This window comes from Ambystoma mexicanum, chromosome 6q (genome assembly GCF_040938575.1).
Source record: "Ambystoma mexicanum isolate Mex_15411 chromosome 6q, UKY_AmexF1_1, whole genome shotgun sequence".
In the NCBI taxonomy this organism is placed as follows: domain Eukaryota; kingdom Metazoa; phylum Chordata; class Amphibia; order Caudata; family Ambystomatidae; genus Ambystoma; species Ambystoma mexicanum.
In genome coordinates, this window is record NC_090937.1 from 1,557,765,330 (window position 1) to 1,557,792,111 (window position 26,782).

The window sequence follows — 26,782 nt, forward strand, 5'->3', positions numbered from 1 at the left end:
AAAAGACCTTTTCATCGAGCAAAAGACCTGAATACCCTACAAAGAAATTTAGGAAGGGAAGCTGCTGTTGATACCTGTCTCAAGTATACACTCTAGGTTTAATTGCTGCTAAGCTTAAGATTGTTGATAGACCTCAATACTGTGGTCATTAGGAAGACTAAAACATATTTCAGAGCCACCCATTTGTAAAACTGAGAGCTGCCCACGGGCGGCTCATAGATAATGGACGAGGGGCGCCGACATACCAGTGCACTCCTCCATGGTTCCCATTTAACAGTTTATGGTCCCCACCATGCATGTTCAATGTTTTTCTTCTTCATCCTTGCTTGTCTTATTTGGAATGAAGGCTGGTGAATTGCGTGGAATGTGGCGCGCCTGCGCCTCGCAGCACTTCCAGACTTTATCGGACGCTGACAATGTGTCACTCCGGCTTCTGCGTGCATGTACAGGAACCAGAAGCGCTGAGTGTTGCCATCCGCAGCTAGCATGCTCACAGTTCATCAGGCTGTTGCTTGTATGTTTCAGTGAGCTGCCAATAATTCCAGTGTACTGGAAAGTGTGCCAGCCTGCCTTATGCATTGATCAAACAAGAGCAGGACACATTGCCATTCTGAATTCAGCAAAGGGCACTCATCTATGAAATTGCGCCTGTTTCTGATGATTTGATGAGCCATGTATATATTGAAAAATCTGTTGAAGGCTTACTTGACAAGAAACATTGTATTTGGGTGTTTTGACCCAACCCCAGAACTCGATATGGGAGAAGAGAGTTGGCTAGTATATTTTGGAATACATGCTCAAAGAGTATCCAATAGATGTGTATGTATTATTTTCGATAAGGGGCATATGGGCCATTTAGCACACTAGCACCTAAAACAGTGTATTCTTTGAGCATTCCTCAACTGCAGGCACTAAAGAGAAGTTTATTTTTCACGCCTCCCTTTTTTTGGCTTTTTAAAATTCCTTATATCTTGAGAAATGAAAGTGCCATTATAAAAACTGAGAAATAGGTATTTTCTTTGAGATTTGATATTGGAGTGGTGGGTTCCGTCAAGGCGCAAGTTCTACAAAAAGTGGCGCGACTGCCATGGGAAGTGATGTCACAGGGAGTGAATGTACCCTGAACAGTAACATGCACATTTCCTTCAAATTGTCTTTCGCAATTGTAAGAAATGCACAAGACAAATAAGCATTTGCCTTTAATGAGGCAAGGGAAGTGATTTTCCTATTATGCTGCGCAATATGTATCCATGGTGTGCACCTTTTAAACCTAAGAGTGTGTACTGAAACGTGCCTTGCATGACACAGTGGCAATGTGAGACATTTTATCCTTTCAAACACACCTTCTTGTGGTCCTATGGGGAAGAGCATGACTTTGAAGCCTCATGCCCGGGGTTCAAATCATGCTTCTGGCACGGAATATTCACAGGCCCAGGAACCTTTGCTTCAATTGAATGTAGCAACCTATACTATTATTTAATTCCTCGACCACCCATGCGTGCCCTCGGCTTGTTCGCTGGGATCTGTATATATTTTTGGCGAGGCACCTGATGAATGTGCCTCGTTTACCAAATGTGGAGTGGACATTACCCCCAGGAACTAGAGAACACCAACCCACCGGTTCTATAGGATATATAAAGGCATTACTCGCATCCCCTTGTGTCTCTTCTTTGCACATAAAAGAGCAAAGTGGCTTATAATAAGGCATTAGTAATGCCTTTCATGGGCTATACCAGGGGTAAAGTGACTGGCAGCCTGATTTAACGGCCTGAGCAAAGCAAAGGCGGTTAACAAGGATACTGGGACGTTTATCCCGGTATAGCCTGTGGAACGCGTTACTAATGCTATTAGGTCATTCATTGAATGGAGCGCTGTGTGTGTCCCGTTCATTGGATGAACATACTTTTTCAAGATGGCCACCATAGTTGAGGAAGACAGGGCTCTGTACGGCATCCACCCTCTGACAAAAGTGGGTGGATGCCGTCCATCCACGCGGGTGACGCCACAACAATCAGGTAAGTCGGGATGGGGAGAGGGGTTAAGATGATTTTTTTTTTAAAGGGAACGAGGGTGGGGAAATGATGGCCATCCGGGTTGGGGGAGGCAGTCTGAGGGTATGCGATATGTGGAACCTGATTGGCTGCGCCCCCGGTCCCGGGTGCTAATAACATTGTCAGGCTCAAACGGGCGTTCATGGTTTGTAAACCTTGTTAAATGACCTTGCTGTGCTCAGGTATTTTACTGGATTTACAGGTCCCCTGAAGCATTATACGGCACTCAGACCACGTCTATAAAGATTATATAATCTAACACACAGTAAAAATGTTTATTTAAGCAATAATACCTGCTCTGGCGGGCTGGATTGGCTGGTAATAGTCCATGGACCAATTTACAGTCCCTTGTAAATGGTGTAAAAAACAAAGTTGCAAACAGGTCAACAGAATGTACTTCTTCTCTTGACTTCCCCACAATGTTCACAATCCCAGGGGGCTATCTCCTTTCCCCAGGGTTCTCTTTCTTTTACACAGCCAACCGGCTGCACTCTTCTCCCCGGTACTGTGACTAAGAAGAGTAGTTACAACTGTTCTTAGATGGTTGTGCGTCCCAGACTTACATAGCAAACACAATTTTCTTCCCAGGTATACTACTTTGTGTACTCTCCTGGCAAGTACTACCTTTTCACACAACTGTCCTTTATGTTGGTGCGAGACCCAGACTCGCCTGGCTTTAACAGTTCTTCTAGGTAGACCTGTTGCACTCTCCTGCCAAGTAATACCTATTGTACAGCCAACATGTTTCCCCTTTCTCCCAGGTACTGTGACAATGATGATGAGTAACTATGGTATTCCCTTATGTCTTCCTCTTTCAGGGTAGGTTTGGTTTACCCTCCTGCCAAACACGACCATATATGACCAAAGATGTAACAGCTTCCTCGCTATTACTTTCAGCGTCCCAGTCCTAGGTTTGGGGTATTCCTCTGCCTTCCTCGCTTGCCACCACCTCGTCTCTTTATCAGGGTCCAAGACCCAAGGTTTGGGGTATTCCATTCCCCCTTCGGCCTGCCACAACCTCTTCCACTTATCAGGATCCCAGATCCTTGGTACGGGGTATTCTTTTCCCCTTTCTGCATGCCACAGCTTCTTCCACTTATCAGGATCGCAGATCTTTGGTATGGGGTATTCTTTTCCCCTTTCTGCATGCCACAGCTTCTTCCACTTATCAGGATCGCAGATCCTTGGTATGGGGTATTCTTTCCCCCTTTCTGAATGCCACAGATTCTTCCACTCATTAGGATCCCAGACCCTAGGTACAGGATATTCTTTCCCCTTTTTGCTTTCCCCAACTTCTTCCACTCATTAGGATCCCAGGCCCTAGATATGGGGTATTATTTCCCCCTTTTTTCTTGCCACAACTTCTTCTGCTTCCCAGCGGTTCCCTGCCCCTTCATGTACCTGTGGGGTTCGTCCATGAAGCGGTCCGCTTTCTCCCAGCTTCCTCTGTCAGCCGCAGGACTTGTGCTTCATGCGAATGCTCTGCCTGGTCTGCAGCAGCTCTGCCGGACCGACGTTCCTTCAGGAAGTCGTCTCACTTCTGACACCTCGAGATCGCCTGCCTTCTTCGTCCTCCAGCCTGCCGTCCCACCCAGTATTTCAGGACCGGCAGCTCCAGAGCTCTCAACCACGCCCTGGGCGTCACGCCGTCCTTCCCAGGTGCAACAAACACAGTCTTTTTCCTTGCAGCTCCCCCAGAGAGGACTGGTTCACATTGGGAGACATTTCTAGCTTTTTATTTGTTTGTTGGGTTCTGCCAAATTGAATAGGCTGGTCTGCTCAAAGCGAGTCCGCGGGGTTCTCTTCTGCACTCCACATCTTCTTCTTCGGAGTACTATTCTTCAGGATGTCATGACTGCTCTTCTTCATCTTAGTATAATTGAAAGGAGGACAAACTTCTAGCTTGTTTGCATACATAGATGTATGGAGGAGTCTTGCACCATGGAGAGGGTAAGAGGTGGTGGAAACTGGGATCATGACGGAAGTGTACCGCCTCTCTCCTAGGGTGTCATCTCTCAACCCATGAGGGTGTTCCCTCCCCAGCTGACCCTCCTGCTGTGCACCACCCCAGGTGTATTATTGATCTGTGGCCGCACTGCTCTGGCCACATTAGAAGGGTTCTCGTCCATTGGTGAAGGGACAGCATCCAAGGATTCGGCACAGTGACAAGATGACCGGATGGGCGCTCGCACCTTTCAGGTTGCTCAGAACGCGGCGTGGATCGTGGGATTCAGCCCACAAGCCAAGCAACCTAACTGGCTACTAATATAGAAATAATGCCTGTGCAGGCAGGCGAGATCAGCTGGCAACAACCCACCTTAATTAAGGGCCCAAGTGCTGTTACCGGTGGATCTAGCCCGCCGGGAACGGCATTATTGCTATTAGCACCATGGGTTTTGAAACTGAGATGCTGATAACAATCTATTTGAATAAATGGGTTGTGTGCTTACTTTATCCTGCTCATTCAAACAAATACTTATCTAAGATTGTGGCCAAGGAAATAGAAGGTGGGGCTTCAGACAGAGCCACTCCTATGGTGGCTGGAATTCCTGGAACAGCACCGCCTGAGAAATCAGTGCGGAAGGTGGCGAGGACCGCATGATACCAGAGGCAAGGGGGTTTAAGGGAGGAGATGTTGGGGAGGGTACGAGCAGCCTTCAGCTAGATCCGAACGCACCCATGGATCGTGGGATTCAGCATGCAATCAGAGCAACCTGATTGGCTGCGGCACCTACCCCGGTTGCTAACTATTTTTCATATAGTGCACAGACAGCCTTTCAGCTGCTTCACAGTGCTTTCAACATGTGTTGATGCTGAAGACGGGAGATGGACAAAACAACCATGATGGTTGGCCCAGAACAGGCTGCACAATTACAAGGTTTTAAGTCCTTTACAAAATCATCTGCAAAGGGTCTGTAAATGCAGAGGTGAAGGGAGAGAGTTCTGAAGAACTGAACCTTTGCTCCCCCAAAAGCATCAGTATATTCCGGCTTGGGCCGTCCTCCTTTAGGTATCTGAAAATAATAGGATTAAAGGAAAAGTGCGCTCAGAAATATTATTGTTCTGAGGGTTCGGGCATGTGTTTTTAAGCATACGTTGATCGATCGTACAAATATTTCCTATGCACCTTACCGTAGTTTTTCACTTTTGTACACATGCGATATCAAGCAACAGGGCGTGGCCATTTTGTGATAATCTTATTCGTTGCCGCATCGCCCAAGCAGGACTGTCTTTGCGGCACTAAATCATATCCCCAGCCCCTGTGCCTGACATCACTAGACGCGTACCACCCATTTCACAACGCCAAAGCACTTCTCGTGTCAACATTCTTTGTGCTTCAGTTAATGACGTGTCGCCATGGAAATGGCAGGATGCCTCTTTCCTCAATAAGGGTTATAGGTTAAATTACCGAAAACAAAGGACTGAAAAAAAAAAGTATCGAATCAAAAGGATCGAAAGTGAAAGGTTCGACATCAGGTACAAATCCTGTAAATAGGTCATTTGCTCGAAACAAAAGGATCGAACATTAAAAAACATAATGAATGAAAGTGAAATCGAGAAAGTGTTAAAAGACGAGATCTAAACGAAGAGTAAAGAACCTTGTATAGAAAGAATATGCACAGGTGATGGTTGGAAACAAACTGTCAGTGTGTGAGGGAAGGTGAAAAGGAGACAGCAGCTGACACAAACGTCGAGACGATTGCGTATTTCCTGACTAAAATAAAGTGGTAAGTAAAACAAATAGAAAAGACGAAATATTTAACTCATTAGCACGTTACAGTCAACAACTAATACTTATCTATAAAATTAACTGTTACAGATACCTATTGATACGGATATGGAATACATAAAATCACAAATGGGAGGTTCGCAGCTAGTATATGAAGGATATGTCTACAGTAGAGAATCTACACGGAAAGAAACAAGTTACTGGAAGTGTACGGAATATAACAAATTACAGTGTATGGGAAAAGCAATAACTGAGAATGAAATTATAAAATGTATAGGGGAGCATAATCATATGCCAGACACTACAACTATATTAATAAAAAAATCAATAAGTGAAATTAAAAATAAATGTGGATGAAAATAAAAATGAAGCGACCAGCTCGCTAGTAAACAGAGCATATGAAAAATTGCCACTACATGTTGCCGCACATATGCCAAACACCAAGCTAATGAAAAGAAATGTAGACAGACAGAAACAACACAAGGAGAATTTGCCAATGGCACCAAAGACATATGTAAACATAAATGTACCAGAAATGTTACAGAAAACGGACAAAGGTGAACAGTTTCTGCGGAAAACATTGGATGTTAAAAATGAAAAAAATGTTGATTTTTGCTACTAACTAATTTATTGCACCTAGGGGATTCAACTATATGGCGCGGGGATGCAACTTTTAAATCATGTCCAGCACCATTTCATCAATTTTGTAGAATTCACGGAACAATCAATGGGACTGTTATACCGTTGATTTATGTATTAATGCCAGGGAAATCAGAGGAACTGTACAGATATATATATATGTACATAAATCAAAGAATCATTGCCAGACAAATCACCAAAGACAATCATCATGGATTTTGAACAAGGACAAATGAAAGCTTTTGAAAAAATATTGGCCAAGAACCAAAAACATACAAGAAGGATGGCATAGCAAAATCAATAAAGAATTCAATACAAACAATCCAAACTTGTTGCACTTTATCAACCACCTTAAATCAGAACAAACCACACAGGAAATAAAAAAAGCACAAACAATCTCAATGGTAAACACCACTAAAATCAAAAGAAAATACAGAGACTACGAGGAACGCATAAACAGCATAGTAAATAGTTTTTAAACAATTGAGCCAATGCAATACTTAGAAGCCATTGCATACAACTTAAAATGGTAGTAAAAATTAAAATAAACTCACCAAAAACCGCCAGTTCTGTACACCGGACAAAGTCACCAAAGGCAGGAAACAGTGAAAAAAACACATCCGAAGGAGGTACGAAACATAATCCAAGTGGAAAATCCATAAAAAGGTACAAAAAAACCAATAATCCATGGGAAAAATCCATAAGAAAAAAAATCCAATTCCGAACTCCGTAGTAGAAAAAAACATAAATCCAAATGAAAAAAAACATACGACCATAAAATCCATGCGAAAAAGCTCCGATCCGAAGCAGCAATCCAAATGAAAAAATAATCCAAGCAGAAAAAAACCCCCAAAAAATGCCTTCCATTGAAAAAATAAAATCAAATCCATTGAAAAAGGGGAGCGCGTACAAAAAGCAACCGGACCAGGAAATGGCGACCACGTAACCTTACGTAACATAAGACGTCATATGTTGAACACAAATGAAAACATATACAAAACTTTAATATACTAAAGTAAACCAACAGCGCCATCTACTGGTGAAAAAGTAATACATTTGTTTGAAGGTTACAAAATATTCAATATATTTTATTATTTTATTATTTAACAGTGAATAAAAAATGTTAAAATTACTTTATACATTTGAAATACGTTTTGCATTAAACAAACTATATTATGCTATATTTAAGAAAACTTTTAAACAATATATATAACAAAATAAATGCATAATATGCAAACAATAACGTGTAGTTCATTATTTTTATGTTAAAAAAAATTCAAATTCAAAAAAGTTTCAAAAATGTTTCTCACAATTTACTATTCGACCCTATTGAATTTTAAAAAAATGCACGCTCACCTTTGGCATTCAATCCTTTTGTATTCGGTACTTTAACTGGACACCCTCAATAAGTATAAACAGACCGCTTCACAACAGACAACATCAGATTTCCTATTCCATTCCTCTCACTGTATTTCTTTGAGTATTCTGTAACTCGTTTCTGTGCTATGGTCAGCTACCTTCGTTGCTTGTAGCCCGTGCAAACAGATACCAGCACCATTACTATAAACTATTTTCGTTTGTTTCCCCCACAATGGCAACAATACAGCCCTACCAGTACGAGCTGGAGTATTCCGAGAAAAGAAAGAGAAAGATGCGGAAACGATGGGGCTTTGGACGACAGTTGGGAGGACGATTCAACAGATGAAGAGACTGGTCCTAGTCGCATGGACCGCGTTTCCACCTGGTGTACCTGCAATCGGTGCACGCTAATGCCAACCGAGGAGGAGAACTGCTGCTGCCGAGAAAACTCTGGATGCTTGTCCTACGTATCGCAGTTCAAGCCACAGGCGCAATGCGTTACCGAACTGCCAGACTTCAGGGCAGCCTGCCTCACATGGTCCGTGTTGAGGATTTTGATGGTGCTTATGCATGAATTTCTCGCAACAGTTCGCCCTTGGAATCCAAGTAACGAGTGAGTATACTCTGGTTGTGATGTCACTTAAGCTACTACTATTTCATGGTTGTCTCCTATATTGTCGTAACTTCAATATATCATTGTCAAACCAATTTAGTCTTGCAATTTTCTAGTAATAGTCGTATAATAGTCGTTCAATATTGTACAGTGTCAAGGTAGCATTTGTACCGGCAACAATGCCATTGGATACAAGAATTGTCATTGACAACTAGGGTTTAATACACTTATCTTGGTCATTTAAAAACAGTTTGTATCTTTCTCTTTCACAGGTGGTGCAGGCTGGTGGCCTATCGTTCATACACATGGTGGCTTCATGGGAGGCTTGGACACCGCGTAATATACCCACCTGTGTCGTTGGTGCCATTAGAGACACATTCCCCAGTGACAGCGGTCAATACAGGGGATTTTCCCCCACTGTGCTGCAACCTGAACTTTATAAAGTGTACTACATTTGTGCCATAACATTAAGAAACAAAATAAAGCACAGCAGAGCTTTTATCAATGGTTGTTTCAGTTTTCCAGTGAATCAAGTGTGTCTCCATTCAGCAGTGTTCCGGCCCTTGTCTGCACCCCCTCAGGCCCATCCATCCCACCTCCTTTATCAAAGGCAGTTGACACCAGTGGATGTGCGCTGACAAGGGGTGCTATCAGGGGGCGCGAACGGCCAAGGTGCCAAACACCATGTACACTTCAAAGGTATTTTACGCCCAGCGGCCATTGTACACATGCCCTCCTCAGACCCTGTGTCTCCAGCCAGGCTCCCCTGGAAGCAGACCACGCCCCTGCAATCCACATAAGACCACAACATATACATGTCATTCATTCACATACACACCCTCTTTTCTAATTCTTTATAAACCACTTGATATTTATCATGAGAACATCTTTGAGCACTGCAAGTCAACTCATGAATGTGCTACCTGTGAACATCTCCCTGTTCTCCTGCCACTAGCTACCTTGCTTGCTGAATCTAACTTTTTGTTGGTCAAGCTAAGGGCATGTATCCTAATCATATCTCCTTGATCTCTAAATTTCTATCTATTTCGAACGAACGGACCCAGTAATGTTATGTTCATTCATCTCATTGCCATTGACTCGAGTTTAATTTGTTATGTTATCGATATATCAATTATCATCAGTGTCAATTGGCATTAAATTGCATCGTTAGAGGACCGTGTCTATAATATAAGCATATTTCCTTTTGATGCACGATAGTACATTTAAGGGTCGAGTAACATGATCAAAGAACTGTTTATGAAAGTTATCCTATAATACAGCCGCCCACGCTACTTTGGTTTTGCTGTGGTGACGAAAACATACCTTGCATTGAAGAATGGATGGTATAATTCCTTCTTTGTCACGTTTTTATGCAAAGTCATTTTCGAATAATGTTGACCTTTTCTTTTTGCAGAATTTACAACAATGCCTGCATGTTCGATTTTCGTTTGCCCTTCTAAGACCCATGAGAAATCTGAAGGCACTACAATGCATGTATTCCCAAAGACTGTAGATCGAATTGGAGAATGGGTCAGATATTGTGGATATGCACCGGCAGAGCTTGAAAGTAGAGTCAAAAAAGTCTTGGAGGACAAGAGGGGTGATCGATACCGCATCTGCAGGCTGCACTTTACCCCGAATATGTACGACCGAACCTTGTACACAAAGAAGAATCAACTCAGAACGACTCGAAAATGGCTCCCAAATGCTATTCCGACCCTATTCGTTCACATGCCGCCTCAGGTGAGTCACGGTTCCGAATTTTGCTATAGCCCTTGGGGTAGTCAACAGGTAACTAAATGAATGGATTGGTGTTTTTAAATAAAGACCATTTTACTAAAAATCTGTCCTTGGTTTTAGAAGCCTCATAGAAAATTGATTTATGGGAACAGATAACTATGCTATAGTATCCTTTGAAATACGCATAATGTTCTTGTAATCAGTCTCCCTACATGCCAATTTTTAAGATTAGCATTTCTAAATCAAATAATATTTTCCCTTTACAACTCCATGACTATGCATTGAATATGAAGGAGCAAGATTCAGCATCCATGTCTTGCATGGAGTCAACAACCACTTCGAGCGCATATCAGGTAGTCTTACTTAGCTATTAGTTCCAGAATTGTTTTATGCATGGGATTTGAGATAATCTGATCATATTTACGTATCGTGTCATTCGTTTACACAATGTTTCATTCGTGGTTTGCTATTGATATGTACCAATGTCTGCATCCCAATGTGTGATTTCAATTTCAATTTTTTCATCCATACTAATGCAAGTACTGTGTTTCAGGGAGATGCTGAAGCTTCGACTACAATTACATCATCCCTTGTAGTTGATCCAGAGCCAGAAGTATTCATACTGACAGTTTCATCGAATGAGATAATCTCATCATATTTACATATCGTGTCATTCGTTTACACAATGTTTAATTCGTGTTTTTTTTATAGATATGTACCATTGTTTCTGTCACATTGTGTGTGTTTAATTTCCAATTTTTTCATCCATACTAATACAAGTACTGTATTACAGATAGATGATGAAGCTTCGACTACAATTACATCATCCCTTGTAGTTGATCCCGAGCCAGAGGTATGCATACTGACAGTACCCTCGAATGAAAGAAAGTCGGTCCTAGATCTGATACTATTAGACAGGGACAATATTAGAAACAAGTAGTTTTTGCAAATTGCTTGAGTGCAACATTTTGGTTAGTGTGCTTCGGACAGTCAACTTAGATTGAGTAAACTAGCCATCAATCAGGTGAAATCCGAAATGTACATTTTGACAAAATGACGTACACGATGTACGAGTGTATCTGTGTAAGTCATGTGTGCAAAGGAATAATTTGATTTCTAATACAAATGACATTTTAAATGGATATCTTTTCTAGGGATGTATACAAGATCCAGATATAGAAGAGGAGGCACGTGGATCCGAGTCGGTGGACCAACTTGCTGTTGCTGACATTACAGTAAAGAAGGTTTCAACGAAAAGCAAGAAAGATAAGGTAATTTATAAACAATTTCAATTTTTATCAAGTATTTTGTGCTGGGGCCTTCATAATATGCTTTTTTTAATGTAAATTGTCCAATACTGTGGCCCTCATTAGGACCCTGGCGTTAAGGGGTTAACGGCGCTGTTAAAGGTGTCAGCGCCGTTAAACCCTTAACGCCTTACTACGAGGTCCCTTTGCGGCCCCCGACCTTAACGGCTGGTCTGGACCAGCCGTTAAAGTAGGGACCCTCAAAGGGACCTTGATGGCAATTACGGTACCACAATTTGCGGTACCGTAATTGCTGCCTTCCCCATTCCCATTGAGCCCTATGGGGCAAAATGGGAATGGGGAAGGGCCATGGAGAAAGGGGGAATTACCGCCTGCCAACCTTGGAATGGGGTGGTAATTCCCCCTTTCTCCATGGCGGACTCCGGACATGCTAATAGCACCATGGTTTAGCGCCAGAGTCCTAATGAGGGCCTGTATGCTGGATTTATATTGAGCATCCTTTTCCCAACCTGTCTTCTAGTTGCCCGATGGTGTACGGACTATGCAGACACAGACAGCGACACAAATGAGAGATGCTGCTTGCCAAACTGTTTTCACCATGGAGCAACTATTAATTAAGGCGCGGCATGTTCAGACTCAAGATACATTTGCCCAATGGCCAGAAAATTAATTTAATGTGACCGGCGAAGCCAGAAAAGTGTTTTTGGACCATTGCTACAATGCGACTGCTCCACCAGATGAAGATGAAACAGAATGTATTGAAGATACTTTTGAATTAGTCGCTGACCACTTGACGCAATCGACACCCGCCAAAAAAGGGCCACCCAAAAACCAGTCGACATTGATGTTTTCTCCGATTCATGTTCAAGTAAGAGACGCTGAAATGACAGAGACCGAAGCATCAATACAATTGACCGAGGAACTAGACAAAGATCTCGACTACAGTATGTCCAGTTTGGCTGATATGTCAACAACAGTTCAGTCAGAAACAACATTAATGCAGGATGACAGTCTAATAAAGGCGGCCAAATACCTAGTATTCAACAGCAGCTTGATGGAGATTATAAAAGATACTGAAATGTGTGCATTCAGTGAGAGGAGAAGTATGTGGGAAGCCATTGGTGAATGTGACTCGTCTATCACAATGCAGTAACCTCAAAATACATGCCACCTGTTAAATGTTGCATGAAAACTTTTCATGGTCAGCTCAACTGATACTGGGGAAACTGCCAGCTGGCAATCTACTGTGTGCAGCAGCTTTACTTTTCAGTGGCTCTAGTTTCATTAAGTTGTCCAGTTTCTGTCAATTTTTGCGACTCCATTTCATTTCTAAAAAGCAGTACTACACTTATCAACGTCAATATCTATTCCCTGCCATTAGTGAAGCTTGGAAAATTGAACAATTGTCTATTCAAAGTACATTCTCCGAAAAACGTTTCAGGCTAGCTGGCGATGGACAGCCCCAGGTTTTCAGCAAAGTACTGCACATACCACTTTCAGGACATGGAAAGTAAAGAAATTGTGAGTTCGGTGGTCATGCAGGTGTCCGAATGTAAATCCTCAGTAGCCATGGAGAAACTTGGTTTTATAAAATCACTGGAAGATCTACAATTGAGGGGAATGCAAATCAACCTCATAGCCACGGACAGACACGTTTCAATAGCCAAGACAATTAGAGAGCAGTTTCCAAATATTCGACATAACTTTGATGTATGGCATGTTGCCAAATCCATCAATAAAAAAATCTCTGCTGCAGGGAAAAAAAAGGTTCTGAAAGTATTTCACAGTGGTCCCAGACTTTCAGCAACCATCTTTGGTGGAGCTCCAAAACATGTGATGGGTCTGTGGAAATTCCACTAGAAAAATGCGGTCACTAATGCACCACTGTTCCAACGTTCACTCTTGGACAGAAAACCAACATTTCCTCCAATGTGAACATGGCCCTTTGTCGCCTGAGCAGGAACGGAAGAAGTGGTTGATTCCATCTTCACTTCCACACAAAGCCCTTGGGAAGATTGTGTTTGATAAAACTCTATCAAGAGATCTGACGGGACTCACAGAATTCTGGCACACGGGAGATTTGGAGGTGTTCCACAATATGTGCCTCAAGTACAGGCCAAAGAGATTGCATTTCGGCATAGAAGCGATAAAATAAAGGACATTACTAGCGGCATTAGTGCATAACGAGAATGTAGGCCATGAACAATCGAGGACTGCAGGAAACGTAGGGATGCTTCGCTACACTATGGCCTTTACAAAAAGAAGCAGAAAATGGGTGGTCAAGCCAGTATATGAGGAAATGGAATTCGATTTTGTGAAATATCTTATTATTAATGTCTTGGAGATGCATACTCACGGAATTGCGTGCGATTTTGTTCCGAGTACACATACATTGCCACAAAACATTGCCAACGTGCCCTGTCCACTTAAAACAGAGCTCGTTGAACAGTTCAAATCCAGTTACAAATGATTACCATCTGTTTTTTTTTATCAACAATCTTTTTATGAAGTGTCCAAATAAAGCATCTAATTTGTCTTTTGAAATCTATCCTCATTGTCCATTTTCTTTTCAACTAGTACCATTTTTATGATTGCCATACAATGTAATGCTGTGCTTTCACATTTCACAGTTTCGTCAAGCTACTGTGGGACCTTCACTGATCATGGGAGGGCCAGATGGATAACAGTGTGAAATAAACTTTGGAGTTTGGCAGTTGCCTTACCATACAGTTTCCCAAATAGCTAAATAACTGCTTGTCACACAAAAGGGATGAGACCTAGGCTACATAAGATACTCGGCACGCAAGAAGTACTGACTGTGAACAAAACAGTGCATCAAAGTGCGTTGTTGGTGAGAAAAAGAAGCACTCTGACCAATATATTCATGGGGCATGTGTTGGTGGACGTTTCCAATGTAAGGAAGGGGTGGGTCGGTTGAACCCCCGGCCAACATACATTATACGTGAAAGTGGCATCCTGATCTTGCACTCACGGTGGGTGCCTCCTTTGTCAATCTACTGCCATGGGGAAGGAGGCCGTGACATAAGCAGAGGTGGGGCTGTTGCTAGACACATTTTGACGCCATTTGTGTACCCTCGACTCCTATTTTGGAATAGGACGCATTGTGTCATTGCCAAGTTACCCCTACCCCCCAGCAGCGCGACGAACAGCGTGCAGTAACAGCCCCCACATTTTTCCTCCTGTGCCCGTGCTTCACAATTCCAGTTCTCATGGATGCGGTGAGACAAAATGTTGCAAACTAAGAATGTATGTTCATTCTGAGTGAAGGTCATCAGCTTTGAATATTTGCTTGCGAGCTGAGGAAGCCCACTCATTGCACACACTGTATAAGGTTCAATTTGTTTTGACCTTGAGAGAAAGGGAACATTCCGAAAGGAATTGAATTAAAGGAGGGGTGTAATAATGTAAGATATGATAAGGTTCTCCATTCCAAACCTGGACAAAGGAACATGTAAATTCGGTATATGAAAAATCGTTGATGCAAAAAGAGTCTGCGTTACCGTCTGGATTACGCCAAGAGAATGGAAATGCCAAATATAATGTAAGTTTGACTTTCGATGATTTTGTACCTGAATTAGTCCAATTATCATTATCTGAACCTTATTGCTGGGTTACATTGTACTCATTTGTTCTGTGTGGCATATTGCAATCAAACGCACGTACAACCTTTGTGTGCTGGTCTTTCTACCGGGCACATGGGCAGTCCAGCATAGAGATGCATGTAGACCACCACTCGGTTCCCCCAGGTTCAATGCTAATAATTTATTAAAATGCCATCTATGTGCACCTCGAATTCTAGCGTCAGCTTCCGCATCACGTTTAGAGCTGAACATACTCCATTGCACTATCCTTGGAAGCAAATTATGGAGTACTTTTCACGTTGTTTTCTCTCTGTTCACATTGTTTCACATCTGTGCTAATCGTTAGTTTTAACTCGATGCTGAAGTAATAAGTAAAAAGATAAATTGTAATAAAGATCGGCTACTGAGACACATTTCTATTGTTATGTTTTGCAAACAGGTACATCCTGCCATTCTGCGATTGTCATCGATTCCAGATACCAACTGATGGCCTTTTCAACCACCAGCTGCAGCTACATGTCAATAACTGGATTTATTTGACTCTTTTTTGGGACGATCGCCAAACATAACAACTTTTACAGTGGTCTAGTGCCAAGTTGATGCACAAGCGACCAAAGTGCTTCTTTTACCCAAAACGAACACCTTCTGTACCCAAAAGGAGGAATGCGTGACTCATGATAAAAATCTGTGGATCGAGAGCAAAGAAAAAAGTTCCATTTTGATTGAATATGGCAATCACTGGATGTTCTCAAAACGTTTATTGTGAAATAAATGTACTTTACAAATTGTACAGTCATGCTGTTTCCTTTTAATGTACAGTTTTATATTCCGAATTTTGACGCGCTGTGTTGTGAGACGATATGTGTTGATTTCCGGGTTCTGCATCACGTCACGTTCGTAATGACTGGGCACGTTTGGCTACGCTGCCCAGTAACGTCAGGGAGAAAGGCGTAGAATATCAATGATTTGGTGATGTTAGGCTCAGGGGCAGGGGGTATGATTTAGTGCTACAAAGGAAGTCCTGCTTGGGCGATGCAGCAACGGATACGATTATCCCAAAATGGCCGCGCCCTGTTGCTTGATATCGCATGTGTACAAAAGTGGAAAACTACAGTAAGGTGCATTGGAAATGTTTGTACGATCGATCAACGTATGCTTAAAACACATGCCCGAACCCTCGGGACAATATTATTTCTGAGCGCACTATTCCTTTAATTAATCAGATGTAGGTCCATTAAAGCAGGGCTCCTTGATTGGAAGTAAATGCAATGTTTTCAAAAGTAATTTATATATGATTAGACTGGTTTAAGCTCAGGTGAGGGTGGTGTAGGTTTGTATGCTTTGACCATGGGTTACGAACTCTATAGACACCATAGCGACACTTGGTGACAAAAGAGGATCATTGGAGCAAGTTACTACTAGCAAAGAAGCCTTTGTACTGGTTTGCACCCTGGGTTCATGTTTTCAATAATGGGAAGACATAGAGTCAATGACCTAATTACGAGTTTGACAGCAACTGAAAAAATAAGCATTGGCAATCCCTACAGTTTTGGTTTTTGTGTCGGCATGGGATAGGCAGTTGTCAGGCACTGTCGTAGTGGTTTTAACAGGTCATTAAAGATGGCAGTTGCAAAATGGTGTGAGTACCTGGGCATATACTAGCAGTGCATGGCAAATGCCTAATACAAATACACAAGCCTCAACTATTGGCTTTGCCATTGCTTGGTTTTAATAGGACTTCAGTATGACTTGGTTAAGCGATTTTAATTACACTAGTAGCTCGTTTTCAGTTCCAATTAAGTCATTAAGTCTCAGAAGACTGCTTTGAAAATAAACACTGCCAGGTCCCTTGAATGCAAAGTTTGATGGTAAGGCTTGATAAAGTGAGCTCAAAGAGTTCTCAAGAGGATGGGTTTGGGTGGGTAGTGCCAGGGACTGTCTGGGAATGGCCACAGGGATAAGCATGGCCATGGCAGTCAATGGGTGAGTAAATAACCAAGCATCACCTACAAACTTTATGCCCGTTCTCATATGCCATTTCTCCCAAGTTGTACCCTAATGCCATTGTTTCAGTGCATAGGTGGTGCTCCAGGCCACCTAACAGCCAAAACAAAAAATGGTGGTAATGGAATGGCTTAGTCCTGATTATGAATTGCAATCCAACGAGGGGTCATATCCATCCTACACCTTGAAGTATTACCTCAAAATAAATGGAGCAATTACCTGCAGTGGAAATCTTCCATTCCCAATGAAGCCCTATGGGACTTTGAGCGGGGACTAACCACAACTCCTCTTAAAGAGGTCGCAATATCACTTACCAGCGGTGGCAACTGTAATCCCATTACTAATACCTGCAAACGTGCAAGGGGCCCACTTATCCACCATCAGATTGTCCCATGTCTTGGGAGGATAGCTCAGGGGCAACATGCTCGCCTTGGAAACAAAACAACACAGAGCAACACAGGTTCGATCCCCAGGGCCGCGCTTAGAAACCTCTGGGTATTAAGCATGTTACAAATAACCTATCATATTATGTGCAGGTGGATGTACAGTACCTAATGAGTTGAATATTATCGTGGTACTTTCGGGGCAGAAGTTCGCTTCTCCGCCACTCCAAAAACGTTTTCAGCGTAGAAGGAGCCTTGTCCGAAATGTTGACTTTGTTTTCATGAGACCAGATTTCCAGTCCCACCAGAAAGATCTGAAAGTCGATTTTCGAAAATATCTACAAGATAGAGAGAAAAAAAAGGTAAATCCTGTGTGGATGAAGCAAGAGAAAACAGACGTTTGTCGCTGCACACTAAAATAAGTGAGGCCTGGCTGGAAGGCAGTGAGAGAGAGGGTAGGATGTAAACTGTACATTCACAAAGAGTGCTGTGTTCAGGTGCGTGAGATGGCAGGCGTAGGTTGCGCCTAAGAGTTCTCATAACTCGCCTCGGGAGGATAGCTTAGGGGCAACGTGCTCGCTTTGGAAGCAAAACGACACGGAGCAACACAGGTTCGATCCCCGGGTCCGCGCTTAGAAACCTCTCCTTATTAAGCGTGTTATAAATAACCAAGCATATCATATCATTCAACCAGCCTCTGTATTCACAAAACCTACTTAATACTTCTCCACCACACAATCCTTCTTTCTCCTCACACCCCACATTTTTCCAGATGTTTTTTCTACCTGTACCCCCTCACTCCCCACATCACGTTCAGGGACAGAACGTCCAGTTGTGGTTTATGAGTGCACACAAATGCTGCTGAATATGTCTGAACACTCTAAAAGTTCCAGTTTTGTGGGTAGGAGTCTTTCATAGAACCAACCTCACCCATCGTGCGATACCCAGACACGCACAAGAGGGTGCATAGTGTTGCCTGCTAGATGTGGAGGAGCTCTGCGTAAGGTTATGCACAGGCAGGGCTCAGGCTGTGGTGAACTGTGACATACACCATAGGAAGTGACATCACAGAAAGTCAACATATAATAAAGTGGGTGCCTTTTATGTATAAGAATTTATTATGAACCATGTCTCACACAGACATTCTAAAGCAAAACACAAGAGGCTGGAAGGTTTAGAATTAGTTTTAACCTCTGGCATTTCTTCTAGGCAACCTTAAGACCTGCCAAGCCATTACAAAAGGGGAAAGATCATATGCAAAACAGGCTTGGTCCCACCCCCAAAGGGGCTGTCGAGTCCGAACTTCCAAGTCACATCCCATCTGCATGAAAACACAAGCATCCTCAGACATGTTCTGGCCTTAATGGGCCTCATCAGTGAGGAGTAGCTTGGGTCTCTAGGCCCAGCAGGCACGGGAACCACGTCTGGGGATAACTGTCCCACTCGGGGTGACAATAGCAAAACAAAATGGGTGATGGCCGGAAGATTTAGAATTAATCTGAACCTCTGGCATTGCTGTGGGCAACCCTCCAGACCATCGTTCTTCTCCTGCCAAGCCATTACAGAAGGGGGAGGGACCATATGCAAATCATGCTTGGTTCCACCCCAAAGGAGGAACTCCAGCCTAAACTGCTTGGTCACCTCCCTTCTTGCACGAGACCACAAGCATCCCCAGACATGTTTCGGCCTCATTGGCCGTCATCAATGAGGAGTAGCTTGGGTCTCTAAGCCCATCAGGCACGGGACCCATGTCTGGGAATATCCGTCCCACTAGGGGGGACTAAAGCAAAACAAAAGAGGATATGGCGGAAAGGTTTAGAATTAATGACCTCTGCCATTGCATAGGCAACCCTCCAGACCATCGTTCTTCGCCTGTCAAGCCATTGCAGAGATTTGACTGCTTCTTGGCAAGAGGCTAGAATGATCCTGTGGTCAAGTGTCTAGACTCAAAGCCATGCAGCATAATTCTGAGCTAAGGGTGAGGACAGGAACCTAAAGCAGATGTAGAATTATGTGCAATGCCAGTCCACCTATTTCAGTGAACAAGCGAGTATAGCAAGTAACCCAACCTATCTCGAGGGGGCATTGAACCACACATTTGTATAACTACAATAGCAAAAAAAAAATGGGTTTGAAAAACTGTTTTGAGGAGGACTGGGGATGATTCCGGTTGCTGCACTGTATCTACTTCAAGAGGGCACAGGAAGACTCTGGGAAAAGTGTGCAGTTTCCTCCTCTCAAATGGTCCCTTAACATGTGCCCTGTGCACAGGAGAGCACATTTATGTCAGACATATGCCTTTCATGGCTGTAACAGCATTTGAAAATGATACCCAGGAGCCTCTGTGCAGTGGTCGCGACTTCAATCTGCACAACTAACTATATTTCCAAGCCTAAGTAGACTTACATCTACAAATAAACTTTGTGAAATTCAAGTCTCCAGCTGGTTGATAGAGCATGACACGTCTGGCTGTGCCATTGCACTTAAGATTAGCTGTGAAAAACCAACTTGAACATGGACATTTAACCCAATGGGTTTCCATTTTAATCAAATTGAATGAGGGTGAAGCGGAGCTTGAGTTCTAAAGTGCCAGGCTATTATGCAAGTCTATGCAAAAAAGACGAGCATACTCGTCCTTGGCACTTAAGGGGTTAATATGCCACATTATACCCAGAAAATGAAAATGGGACTCCTAGCTCCAAATGGTGCAAACAGCTTTAATATTACTAAGCCAAGTACCATTCTAACTAGATCTGTCTATCTAGTGCTGGCTCTCGCTCTCATTCTCTCTCTCTCCCCACCCGTCTCTAGGTCTCTCTCTCTATGGGGGAGAGTTGTCAGCTGCACGTTTGATAGAGTCACCCTATCTGTTGCTGACATCTGAGTGACCTGAGAAAATAGATGTCTAGGAGGAGAGACCTCAGTTTGCATGGTTAAAACTGGAATGAGAGGAGCAGCAACAGAGGCTTCCCTTAAAAGTGTGGGAGGGGCCAGACTGGTATTTGGAGGCATACAGTGCCATCGTGTGTGTCCAGCAGGAATGTCACCATTACACTCAGGACGCATTATCCTTATCGGGGAGTGTTTGGGGGAGGGATTGACAGTGATGCTGACATGCTGATCTGGTGTGCTGGCGTCCTGGCAGACTTTGTAAGAGACCATAGTGCCGGGCTAAAAGATCTACAAAAGAATCTATTTTCTATGTTTTGGTAATTATTGAAACAGATCATGAGCTGAGTGTCTACCTTTTCAAGATGGAAGGGCATTAGGAGAGGTTCTGATTAATTCTAAGCATTCCAGCCATCTCCTCTTTTGTTTTGCTGTAGTCACCCCGAGTGGGACGGGTATGCCCAGAAGTGGGTCCCGAGTCTGCCGGGCCTAGAGACCCAAGCTACTGCTCACTGATGAGGCTCAACAAGGCTGAAACATGGGTGTGGATGCTTGTGGTGTCACGCAGAAGAGATGTGAGCAAGCAGTTCATGGTGTCCTGCCCCTTTTGGGTTGGAACAAAGTCTGATTTGCATTTGGTCTTTCCCCTTGTGTAATGGCTTGTCAGGCAAGGAAAGATGGCGTGGAGGATTGCCAGAGCAATGCCAGAGATTAAGATTAATTCTAAACCTTCCAGCCATTACCGCTTTGCTGTAGTCACCCCGAATGGGACGGGTATGCCCAGACGTGGGTCCCGTGCTTGCTGAACCTAGAGACCCAAGCTACACCTCACTGATGAGGTCCAACGAGGCCGAAACATGTTTGGGATGCTTGTGTTCTCGTGCAGAAGGGAGGTGACCTAGCAATGCCAGAGGTTAAGCTACATTCTAAACCTTCCATCCATCACCTCTTTTGTTTTGCAGTAGGGCATTTTAAGAGATAGAATGGTGTGTATTTCCCAGCAAAATAAGCTATTAAAAAAAGAAATTATTCAATTCAACTAACACTAAACTGCTTTTTGAAAATGTTATAGATTTTTAGTGATAGCTTCCAGTACATATTATCATCATAATCTTAATTCATTCATGTATTTATTCATGTGCATTACAGTTTACAAATAAACCTTTCACACACTGAATACAACGCATAATTTATCGATTAACCTTTTAAAGCCGATTTATAAAAGATAAAACAGCAATGCTTAACGAAACCTGGTTGGCATTAAGAGTACGAGGCCACAATTCATCAGATAATGGTGTACAAACCTGGGCAAAAATGTAAACACAGCAGCATTGCGACTATGCAAAAAGGACAAGCATACTCGTTCTTAGCACTTCAGGGGTTAAGTGAATTATAGTTTCCACCTCATGAGAACGAAAGTGACATAATCTATCCGATTTTAAAAATCAATTTCTGGCTCCAGAAACCTACATTGTTCAAAACACATTTAATTTCAAACTCTAAAAATCTGCTCTAAAGTCATGAAAGGGATGCCTTAATAAATGACAGGAAATAGAGTTAAAAGGTTTAGATTAAAGTCTAAAATGATCAAATAGATGGTATTCATAATCTTATCTTTATTGAATATCCAGTCACATTCATACATCTTCCTTTTGACATGATTAGGTTGTATGGCAGCTTCTCCTTAGTAGCATTCACTGCAGACAATCACAATTAGTTAGCCAAACCTGCAACACTCTGTGGGAGTTGGTGTCTGTCAGTTCATGCAACTTCAACAACAAAAAACGATTTACAGTTGGCAAGGAAATACCCCCTAGCTCATGTCGAATGACAGCAATAGGTACTCCCTGTGGTAAGCCTAGAGTCTTTCGCCAAATCAATGACTCAATCTTCCCCCGTTCTATATCCCCCCCTCCAAAATTCTTCAACAAAGATAACTTTAGGCACCATCTTCTGATGGTAAAATCGCAAAAGAGGGGCTATGGAGAACAGACCGTAGCGGCGGTCAAGCAAACGCATTTGGGCATCTGGTACTTTAGCTGAAATATCGATTGGTCTAACTAAACTCTGCTAGCTTAACCTGTTATGAAACACGACCCTCAGATATTTAAACTGATTGTCTACCTCTGGCCTACGGTGGTGTAAATACCAGTTAGTTGTCCTTCCTTTCCGACTACCCTGATTTTTAACTTGCATTATCATGGTTTTTGCTTGTTCCAAATGTACAGTTAAATCCAGATCGGCAAGATATCTATTTATTATAATTGTTCTTTTATAACGCACTTAATACCAACAGGTGTTTCCTAAACGTGGGATTGGAATTCAAACTTGTGTTGCGCTGCGTTGCCTTGCTTCCAAGACGAACGCGTTACCCCTGAACTATCCTTCCTCCCCCTATGGCAGTCAAAGAGCGCTGAAGACCAATTGGCATGAGATCACACAGAATTAAGTCATCAGCATGTGCCATATAGTGCATCTTTGTAATTCCAAAGAAATTCCATACGCATTCACATCTTGTAAAACAACAGTACCAATATCACTCATATAAAACTGAACAAAATAGGTGCCAAAATGCAAGCTGGGCGCAAGCCACGGTGCATTCTAATCCAAGTCGAAAATCTGATGTTAATCATGGTGTTAGAATGAAGGGCTATCAAGATGTTCAACAGGGATTTCTAATGATAACTTCCACTACATATTATAATAATAACCTTTATTTATTTATTTATTTACACTTCCTTTACTCAGCAATGCATATTATGAAATGCCTAAAATAACCATTTACACGATATCCTGTTAAGAAGTTGACATTCTGGATCAGGGTCATTCAGATATACTCTTTTCTGCAAGGTCTAGATTGGGATCCAAGGAGAAAACTCTGACCGATCAGGCACAGGACACTGTACTGTCAGCGCCCCACCTGCAGCTCTCACAGCGCATTGACAGCACTGTTAACATTATGACAGACCCTTAGGATGCCTCCTCACTGTACACTGTACATTGTTTCACTTTATCTTGCCAGCTGAACGGAGCAGAGCTCCAGGGACCAACCCTCAGTCCCAAGACATAAAGTCAGGTACGGCCAAAGATTCCTTGAGCACTGCCCCCGCTGCCCTCCACAAATGTCTTTCAGCTGTGATTCTTTATTTATTTTGCAAAGATTCATGTTCTTACAGTGGAGTGCACAATCAGTGTCAGGGCAATTCATCAGCGTCATCACTTTTTCTTGGCAGCTGGGTAGAGTGGAGATCCAGGGACCGTGACAATAGGCACCTATGTTTGGTTGTCAATGCCCCACCTAGGATAAGTATAGTATCATTTTGTTTATGTTTTTGGTCTACCGGAATCATCGTGGATTAACTTTCAGATGATTCTGGAGGGCCGGGCAACTTTCAACATCTCATTGTGTCAGTGTTCAGCTGGTCTAGTTGTGGGCAGCCTTCTCAAATGGAGTTTGGTGTTGAAGGCTCAGGTGTCTTGCCAACACTCTGAGGTTTTGGTGTGATTGGGAGTTTGTCGACCGAGTTGACTTTTGCCGTGCAGGTCAGTTGCCGGTGTGTGTGTGTGTGTGATGAGCATGTGTCAGGTGAGAATGTTGTCATGGATGTTGTGGTCAGTATGTAGCCGGCTCATGAGAAATCTGGTTGGAATGGTCTTTGTGGATGGTTAGTTCTGTTTTTTGTATTGGTTTAGCGGGCCACGTGCCAACCTATATAGGGGTAGTTTGTGCTTGGGGGTGGCAACTCTGAGGTTCGCCAGTGGCAGTGATGGATGGGAGGTGATAGTGTACAGAGAGCCCCAATTTACAGTGAGAAGGGTGCCCACTACCAGCAGTCTATCTTGTCAGCATCTGGAACTCACACCAACAGCGCTATGCCTTTGTCATGTCCAAGACCAGCAGTGACCAAACATTCTAGCAAACAAACTAAAATGATCCTTAAAGGTGCCAACATTGGTCTCCCTGGGTGGTGGGCAACATCTTTGGGGGGCAGTGGGCCTCTTCTCTCTTCCCCTTCCAGTTGTGACTTCCCATACTGCCTCCCGCAAAGCAGTCTCCTTTCGCTTCTCTGGCACATACAAAGATAGCTGTCTTCTCTGGGTTCTTCTGGATCCTCAGCAAAGACCAGCACGTCGCCAGTTGTTATATGCAAATGTGAGTGTTACTCATAAAGGATACTCTGTTAGGCAGCAGGTATTCTTCAACGTACTTTAATCAGCTTGCAAGTACACTCGGGTACATAAAGCAGTGGGGAAGTACAGAGGGGAGCCCACTGGTCCCACCACCCAGGCTACATCTTCCAACAGCCTAGGATGGGATCACCTTCACACTCAAATTTCCAGTCAATCTCCTAGCATTCCTTTCATGACATCATACCTAGCATTCACATCCCATGCATTCAGGAAACAGGGACCAAGCAGGAAAGTCAGTCACAACATACCTCCTTCTGTTGCACCACAGACAAGCACACTTCGCAACCAGACCCGCACACTCACAGTCACCACACTGGCCAATGCCAAAAAGCTACAAAGACCATGCATTTCACACCATTGATCCATCGTCAGGGCATATATCTGTGCATGTCATTAAGAAGCCCATTGGGACCCCAACCAAACATGGGAGCAAAGGCAACCCCATGCCAATAACAGAAACATATGTTAATACAGAACCGTGTGAAAATGTCGCAAAATGCATTCAGTGGTTAATTTTTTATTTATTTATTTATTGCATTTGATTACACACCCAAACCCTTAGGTATCACGGCGTATATACATCTTAATTGCACATCTTAGTTCTCCTGGAAGTACAAGCTTTGGTTGCAGCAGCAACGTTATTTTACATTATAATCACAATTAGGATTTTCATCATCTTGCTACAAGCATCATCGTTTTGTGGTTGTGTTAGAGTTAGCTTGGGTGGCTAGTATTTTTAAACAGCCATGTTTTAGTTGCTTTTTGAACTTTTGGAAGGAGGTCTCATTTGTGAGGTGGTGGGGCAAGCTCCAGATGTGCTCTGCTGCTATGGGCAAGCTGCAGTTGCCTGCTCTGGAGGTGGTAAAGCGTGGGATATGGAGGTGTGTATTTTTGCTAGATCTAAGTGGTCTCATTGTGGTTTTGCGGGATATGCTTCGACTAAGGTAGGTGGGGGCTGTATCAGAAATGCATTTGTGGGTAATGGTGAGTGTTTTGCCGAGAATTCTTGCTTGTACTGGTAGCCAGTGTGCATCTCTTCAGTGTTGGGAGATGTGTTCACTTCTGTTTATACCAAGGGCAGCTCTAAGGGCTTTATTTTGCAGAAGGTGTAGTTTGGCTAGTTTTTTTTGAGGTGCCTAACAGTAGGATATTACAATAGTCTAATTTTGTAAGGATTAGGACTCTGGCGAGTGTCAGGCAGTTTTCGGTGAAGAGGAAGGGTTTGCTTAAAGTAATGAGTGTAGCTGTGTATGCAGTGGAGGAGACAAGAGTGCTAATATGGTTTTTCATAGAGAGATTGAAGTCAAGGTGAACTAGAGTTTTTACTTTGTGTGATATGGTGATGGGGGTTCCGTCTATCAGTATGGAAGTGTAGTCAGGCGAGAGTTTACTGAGTTTGGCTGGGAAGCCGACCATTAGGATCTCTGTTTTTTCTCCGTTTAGGCAGAGACTGTTATTCGCCATCCAATTTTTGATGAGGGAGTAGATTTTATTAATACAGGCAGTGTCCTGTTCTAGATTACCTGAGATAGGGATAAGTATTTGCCTATCGTCAGCAAAATGTGTGTAGATTACTCTCATGGCATCTAGTGCTGCAAAGAGTACCTTTGTATATGCATTGCATAGCGTTGGGGAGAGGCAGGACCCCGGTGGTACTTCCAACGGTACCGGGATAGGATCGGCTGCTTCTTCTCCTAGGGCAATTCTTGAGGTACGATCGGAAAGGAAGGATTTTATCCAAGTTGTGGCCTTCTTTGAGACGTGAAAGTTAGTGGAGAGGGTGCTGCATAATTTCTCATGGTCGACTAAATCAAACGCAGCAGAGAGATCTTGTAGTAGTAGACTACCCAGTTTACTAGAGGACCTGATGGAATCCATCTGATTTTTAAAATCTAGGAGAGCTGTCTCAGTGCTGTGGCTTGGACGGAATCCTGATTGTCTGTCCCCTAATAGATGTTGCTGTTCTAAGTGGGTTTGCACTTGGGAGTAGGCTATTTTATCAATGATTTTAAGGACGAAGGGTACTGTTGTCATGGGCTTATAGTTGATAGGATTAGGGAGTAGGGGTGTGACCCAGGCTGATTTAATGGATGCTGGTATGGTGCTGGATTTGAAGGATTCATTGACAAAGTTGGTGATGATGGGTGCTAAAGTGGTAGCGCACTCTTTGACTACTTTAGCAGGGAAGTTGTCACCTTTACAATTTGATGGCTTAAGAGAGGCTATCGTTTTAAGGACTTGGTTGTTGGTTGTTGGTGACTTGCTTAAAGTGGAATTCAGGTATATCAGGTTTAAGGCATGCATCAGGTAGAA

At 43.0% G+C, this 26,782-nt stretch overlaps 1 protein-coding gene across 1 annotated transcript in view; it reads right to left on the bottom strand.

Annotated features, from left to right (window-relative positions):
* Nucleotides 1–26,782, bottom strand: part of ADAM33 (ADAM metallopeptidase domain 33) — a 390,445-nt gene that overhangs the window by 69,912 nt on the left and 293,751 nt on the right. Inside the window, exon 8 of the mRNA XM_069630341.1 lies at nt 17,558–17,727. Coding sequence (XP_069486442.1) covers nt 17,558–17,727 — 170 coding nt within the window. The remainder of the gene's footprint in view (nt 1–17,557; nt 17,728–26,782) is intronic.